This window comes from Austrofundulus limnaeus, unplaced genomic scaffold (genome assembly GCF_001266775.1).
Source record: "Austrofundulus limnaeus strain Quisiro unplaced genomic scaffold, Austrofundulus_limnaeus-1.0 Scaffold287, whole genome shotgun sequence".
Classification (NCBI taxonomy): Eukaryota; Metazoa; Chordata; class Actinopteri; order Cyprinodontiformes; family Rivulidae; genus Austrofundulus; species Austrofundulus limnaeus.
In genome coordinates this window covers 600910-608358 of record NW_013952689.1, presented here as the reverse complement: position 1 = coordinate 608358, position 7449 = coordinate 600910, and the positions used below count along the sequence as shown (strand labels likewise).

The following is a 7449-nucleotide window of genomic DNA, read 5'->3' as shown; positions in this document are numbered from 1 at the left end:
GTGTGTGTGTGTGTGTGTGTGTGTGTGTGTGTGCGTGTGGAGGGGGGCACAATAGTCTTGTAGAAAATATAAGTAATTTTGTATTTAATCTGTCCAGAAACATCCAGAGCCTACTCATAATGCAACAACAAACTTACTGGATCCGAGTCACTAACTAGTCTCCAAAAGATTTCACTCAGATCTTTTCAGAATGAAGAGACTCTCGATTACTTCCATATGAGCTCTGAATTTTGTTTAAAAATGTATATTTTTGTGTTGACCTCTCCTCAGTGGTGGACTAACCAGACAGATGTATGCTGTTGCCTCAGGCCTAACAAAACACTTCATAAACTTTCAGCACAAAATTTGTATCTCCAATACTGACATCACAAATGCTGTGCTGCAAGTAAACTTAGTCATTTGCAGTATCACTAATGCTAACTAAAATAAGCTACCAGCAGATACAGCTAACGGGTGAGCAGAAAATTACCACTACCAAAACAAAAGGCTAGGAGGAGATTTAGATAAATTATTGCCGATAAAAATCAAATAACAGGTCAGACGTTTGTGCAGAAATTAAATATAAAAACCCAGATTACAAAATATTTGAGTGGAGGTTCTGTTTGTGTGCCTTGAGCCCCAAAATGAATAAAACCACCTCTGCATCTACTACAGAAAACATTGTAAAGCAACATGTGACAAGAACACATTTTTCCAACATGATTTATAGCTCCTGCTCAGTGACCGAGTCTTTCATTTTGTACACTGTTATTTTGCCTGTTTTATTTAAAGTGGGTGTGTGGTTACCTGAGGTGCGTAGAATACCCAACAATTGTACTCAAGTAATGCTAGCACTACTTTAACCCTTGTGGCACCTTAGGGTACCAAATGTGTACATTCTGCTAATTTTCTATTTTTGATTCTAAATATTTGGCCAGGATTTGTTTTTTTAAGACAATTTTTCAAATTCCATGACCCACTCTACTCTAGGGTGTTTAGAATAGGACATACACACCAACCATACACTCTTTACCCTAGGGCCCAATTTGGTCCCATTGACTTCCATTATAACAAGATATTTTTGATGCACTGTAATTCTGACATACTATTGTACTTTTTTCACGATAACCTAATAAATCTAAGCCTATACTATCAAAATAATAGGAATACAGGTTTTAGGATGGATGACAACCCCCAACCCCCCAGGGGCTTCAGACCTTTATTACATAGAGTTTTATTGGAGGACTTGTTCTCTTATCTTGCAAAATGCATGGAGGTAAAAAATCTGAATGGCTCAGAAATGGTTTTGATGTGTTGGTATTGATATAAAAGAGTGGTTTGAATGATGTTGATTTTTTTAATGTTTGTGCGTGAGTGTGTGTTTGTATAATTCAGGTCACCAAAGGACATAAAGACTTTTTACTTATTTTTTACAATTACCATTTTTTATGTACTGTAGTCCTAACATAATATATTGAATATATCATGAAAACCAAGTAAATCTAAGCCTCTACCTTCAAAATAAAGGAAAAACTAGTTGTTGTTTTTTTGTTTGTGTTTTACAGTTGTTACATGTTGCACTGCAAAAACTGTCCACCTAAACAAGTTTTAAAATCTTATATCAGCCAAAAAAGTCATTTTGATCTTGTTTTGAGACGGATTTACTGAACAGGAACTGATTGTGTAAGAATAATCATCTTGTTTTCAGAATGTGTAAGATTATTTGTCTTGTTAGCCTGAAAATTTGACTCAAATTAAATCAAAATTTCTGCCAGTGGAGTAAGAAAATTTTACTTGGTAAGATTCTTGAAATACTTGATTTGACTCAATTTTTTCTTATATCAAGAATCTTACCAAGTAAATTTTTCTTACTCCATTGGCAGAAATTTTTGACTTAATTTGAGTCAAATTTTCAGGCTAATAAGACAAATAATCTTACACATTCTGAAAACAAGATTATTATTCTCACACAATCAGTTCTTGTTTAGTAAATCAGTCTCAAAACAAGATCAAAAAGACTTTTTGGCTGGATGTAAGATTTTAAAACTTGGTAAGATGGACAGTTTTTGCAGTGTACAGTTTAAGGGCAATGGTACCCAATACAAATGAGGTGTATTTAAATTTTTGACTTGGTTTAAGATTTTCATAGCACTAAGATATAAGATTTTAAAACTTGGTTAGATGGACAGTTTTTGCAGTGTGGTATTTTGTCAGCTCAGATAATTAGAAAAAGAAGTCCCAAATTATCATTGGGTTTTAGAAAGAAAAACGTAATATCTGTAAGCTTTTCAGGCAGCAACATTGACACGCTTTAAAATGTCGGCATAAATTTTCTACCTTTAAGGAAGTGATTGATTTGATGATTATGATTGCTTTGGTTAAACTGGCTGCTGATTTCTGTATTTAAGCTGTAAAATCCTGCTTGTTGACGGGAGATATATTTTACATTTTTTAGGTTGTCAGAAACAATGTGCAGATAGCTGAGATGAGTGGAAAAGCAGACAGCTCTGCTGCAGCATTAAATGGTCACTGTGAGGAGGAAACAGCGGTCGAGGGTGAGTACTCGTGTTTATAAGTCTCTGCTGATTTACAAACTGTACAAGCATCAATGAATCAGTTCATCTAACTGATGTCACTAAAGTGTTTTCATGATTCTATGTTTTGATTTAGCTGTCTTTTCTGCAGACATCGATGCTTCAGAGCGATCAGAACAAAATGAGACACCCAGGAAAAATGATGCAATCATTTTAAAGGAGTTGCCTGATGAAGATGCTGCTAATCAAGTTGATGCAGATGAGATGATAGAAATGGATGCCAAGAAGAATGACATCAATGAAAGTTTCAGAAGATTTTTCAGCAACATTAGCTTTAAGCTGACAGTAAAAAGAGGCTCTGCTGACAAAGACTCAGTAGTGAGAGATGCACATGACGAGGAACCAAACAAACCAGAAGACTTCAGAGATGATGTAAATGAAATCCAAATTAAAGAGGCTCAACAGAAGACAGATACTGAAGCACAAGAGGCTCATGATAACGAATCAACAACTTGTAAGACACTGTCAGATGCTGCAGCTCTGGAGTTTGTAGAAAAGACAGAGAAGAACGCAGAACCCAAAGAGGAAGGTTCATCTCTTCATGCAGCTGCAGGAACAACTTCAACAATTCTAGAAAATGACAAACCAGAAGAAGAACCACATCCAACATCTCCCGCTGGTCCTGATGGAACTGAGATCACTACGCCCTTTAAACGCTTTTTTACAACTGGGATCTTCTCTAGCTTTCGAAAGAGAAAGAGCCTCGTGGAAGACAAAATTTCTGAGAAAGAATTGTCAGAGGAGGTAAAAGTGGCTGCAGAGGCAGCTGAGGACTCTGTGCAAGATCAACATGATGAGAAGAACGTTTCTCTTCCAGCTACAAAACCGAAAGAGGAAAACCAGGCTGCAGAGTCAATTGAAGCCACAGATACAGCTGTGGTTCAAACTGACATCATCGACTCTCAAGAAAAAGACAAAGTCCCAGCCAGTCCCTTGAAAAGACTACTGTCAAGCTCTAGTTTTAAACGACTCTCCAAAAAACAGAGAAGCAGAAAATCAAGCGATGCCAAGCTTTTCGCTTCTGGTGAACACAGTTCAGATCAGCTCCAGTCCTCTACGGAGTCATCTGACAACCAGAAGGAGGAAACTCCTGCACAACCCTCTGCCAAGACAGCAGGGGGCGATGATGGAGCCTGGGCTTCGTTCAAAAAACTTATGACTCCACAAAAACACGTGAAGAGGCCGTCTTTGGACCAGGAGGAGGGACAAATCCCAGGCTTTGTGGATGGAGCGAAACCAGGTGAAGGAGAGCCAACATCAGATCCGAGCACAGACGAGGGAAAGAAGAGAAAAGATTCATCTGTGTCATGGGAAGCTGTTTTATGTGGATCTGGAAGGAGGAGAAGCCGGAAAACTTCAGACTCAGACGATGAAACACCTCCAAAGGATAACGCAGGTAAAAAGCAGGACAATGAACCTAAAGAGACACCTGTAGAATCACCGAATGAGATGCAGCAGGTTCTGTCTTCGGCTCTCAATCAGACAGGAAGTCCCTCAGAGGGTGAGGAAAAGTCAGCGTGGAAATCCTTCAAAAATCTCGTCACCCCAAAACGAAAAGCAAAGGATGAAGATGAAAGTATCAGTGACGTTATTCAAGATGATTCCTCCTTTTCCATAAAGAGACTTCTGCCGGGAAGAAAAGACAGGAAGTTAGATGAAAGACAAGTGTCTTCAGATGAGGCTGATGCTGAGGTATCATCAGGTAATGAGGACTCTGAGACCCCTGCTGTGGTTCCACTGTGTGAATTTGATACAGCAGAGACACGGGTTCAGATCCAAATACAAAGGAAGCAAAGTTATACATCAGAAGAAGAAAAAGAGAAAGAACTCCAAAAGAACCTTCCTGATGAGAAAACAGGGTCAGTTCTAACTTGTGACAGTCTGCCAACACGAGCAAAGGAGAGTCCAAACCTTACAGAAGCTTCAGAAAAGGAAGAACCAGATGAACCTGCAGAAACAAGCAGTGAACATCAGCAGCTCAGTGATATTCCAGAGGAAGGTGTCACCACAGAGAACACTCCAGCCTCACATTTCCAAGAGGCAACAAGAGATGAAACCATTGCAGACGACCTGATAGAGATCACTTCTGAGGCCATAACTGCTCCAGAGCCGGTGGATGATACTGCAGCAGACGAAACAGAGATGATTTCTGCTGTTTCCCAGTTCATGGAGTCAGAAAAAACATCTGGCAACGCAACACCTGTACCAGCAGAACACATCAGTGTGAACACAGAGTCACTGCTGCAGCAGGTTTCTGAGACCATCTCTGTAGGCCCAGTGGCAGTGGAAGTGGGTTCAGAGGAGCTAAGTTCTGAAAGAGTTGTTTCTTCTGTCTCACATCAACTACTGAACTTACTGGTAACAAACCAGCTCAAAGTTCTGGAAATACACAGCAGCTCAGATGTGACTGCCTTTAAAACAGGCTTGAGAGCTGAAGAAATTGATGCAGTTTGTGAACTTACGGTGACTGCCAAAACCGAGACCCTCTCCCACCTCAGTGAAGGTCTTCTAACTGAAACTGTGTCCGAGGTCGCCACCGAGCGCTTCGTCACTTCTGAGCCAAATGAAGTTTATCAGGTTGATGTTTCACAGGAACAAGGAAAGATTAAAGAACCAGAAATAAGTGATGAGACCCAACAGGTGGTGGAACCTGTGTCAGCCATGTCTACAGAGAATTTACCCCAAGAAGAAGAAAAGCTCTTCTCCAAAACAGACTTCCAGGAACAGGAAACAACAGTTACATCAGCAGATGAACCTGAGACCATGAAAAAGGCTGTGTTAGCCTCAAGGGAGGCTGATGTTCAGTCATGTGAAGTACAACCCTCAGACTATACTCCAACACCTGAAACAAACATACTAGAAGTGGTAGCAGCACCTACATTACAACCAAAAGATTTGGTTCAGTCCCTAAATACTGAATTAACATTCCCAGAAAAAAACACACCAGATGAATCAAAACATGTTGAGTGTCTCCTCAAAAAAAGTGATGAGCAAGAAAACACTAAGCCACAAAGAGATGGAGCTAAAACTGACCACACTGGATTTTCAGAAGAACTAGAAGCGGAACAAGAACCAGCATTAAAACTAGAAGAAGATACAGCTCAGTCTCTCAAAACAGAAGAAAAAAATGCACCAGATGAACTGAAACAAACCATGTCTCTCCATAAAAAAACAAACGAGTCTGAAAAAGAGCCACAAACAGCTGAAGATCAGCTTGACTTTCCTGAAGATTCAGAAACAAAAGTTCTCCTAGAACCAACAGCTGAGTCCAACAAATACGCAGCTCAGTCCCTTAATAAAGAAGAAGCAGTCTCAAAACCTACTGTACCAGAACAAAAGACTGAAATTACAACTGAGCAACATAACACAGAACCACAAACAGCTGAGCAAACTGAAGTGACACGAGAAGAAATTACACAAGATTTGACAGCAGAATCAGAAATGTGTGAAGCTCAGTCTATAAAGAACATATTAAAAACAGGAAACTCTGCAGAAGCTGAGATAAATACAAGTCAAACTAAAACAGTGGAACTTCTCAGAGACGAAAGTGATAAGGCTGAAAACACAGAACAACAAACTAAAACTGATCACACTGAGGCAACACAAGGACTGACAACATCAGAGACACAAATGGATCCAGTTCACTGCTTACTGTTCACAGGAAGTACTGCTGCTGCTGAAGGACGAACAAATAAACAGAACCAGGAGAATGTCAGTGATGAGCAGGAAAACAAATCGACACAAGAAGATGAAGATGGAGGTTCTGAAGTACATGAAGTTAAAGAAGCTGAATCCACAGAAGTTCTAAACGTATTTCAAGGTGAAGTTTCTAAACTCACAGAAGTATCTGAAGATAAAGAAATATTTCAACTTTCACAAGTTAAAGAAAGATCTGAACTTGCAGACATTTTGGAAATTAAAAAAGTACATAAAGTTACAGAAGTATATGGAACTAAGGAAGATTCAGAGAAAAAAGAAGCAGCTGAAGTTCCTGAAAAATATGAAGTTGAGAAGTCTTCAGAAGTTAAAGCAGTATCTGAAGTGGCAGAGGTTTCTGAAGTCAAAGACATGGTTAAAGTTAAAAAGGTCTCCCAAGTTTCTGAAGCTAACAAAGTTTCAGATTTTAAAGAAGTAGCTGAATTTCCAGAAATATCTGAAGTTAACAAATGTTCTAAAGTCAAAAAAATGATTGACGTGAAAGAAATCTCTAAAGTTGGACAAGAAGCCACTTCGGAGTCTGAAGACAGAAGAGAGCAGTTTCTTGATAAGGAAGTTCTACCAGAGGATGAATTTCCACCAGCTGACACCGGGGAAAAGGATAAACCAGAATGTCCAACTAAAGTAGGACCTAAAGTGGAAACTGAAGCAGAAGCTGAAGTAGAAGCTAAAGTGGAAACTGAAACACAAGCTAAAGTTGAAACTGAAACTGAAGCAGAAGCTGAAGCAGAAACTGAAGCACAAGCTGAAGTAGAAGCTAAAGTGGAAACTGAAACTGAAGCGCAAGCTGAAGTGGAAACTGAAGCAGAAACTGTAGCAGAAGCTAGAGTAGAAACTGAAGCAAAAACTGAAGCAGAAGCTGAGGCAGAAGCTGAAGTAGAAGCTAAAGTGGAAACTGAAACACAAGCTAAAGTGGAAACTGAAGCAGAAACTGAAGCAGAAGCTAGAGTAGAAACTGAAGCAGAAGCTGAAGTAGAGGCTAAAGTGGAAACTGAAGCAGAACCTAAAGAAGAAGCTAAAGTGGAAGCTGAAGCAGAAGCTAAAGTGGAAACTGAAGCGGAAACTGGAGCAGAAGCTAAAGTTGAAACTGAAACACAAGCTAAAGTGGAAACTGAAACACAAGCTAAAGTGGAAACTGAAACACAAGCTAAAGTGGAAA

At 39.4% G+C, this 7449-nt stretch overlaps 1 protein-coding gene across 7 annotated transcripts in view; it reads left to right on the top strand.

Annotated features, from left to right (window-relative positions):
* The window catches only part of akap12a (A kinase (PRKA) anchor protein 12a), a 16723-nt gene that overhangs the window by 4441 nt on the left and 4833 nt on the right, over positions 1–7449 (top strand). For 2 of the 7 annotated variants that reach the window (XM_014021313.1, XM_014021311.1), the window contains exons 2-3: positions 2435–2534; positions 2650–7442. In XM_014021313.1, coding sequence (XP_013876767.1) covers positions 2435–2534; positions 2650–7442 — 4893 coding nt within the window. The remainder of the gene's footprint in view (positions 1–2434; positions 2535–2649; positions 7443–7449) is intronic. The other 5 variants (XM_014021312.1, XM_014021315.1, XM_014021317.1 and 2 more) reach the window with 5 other exon arrangements.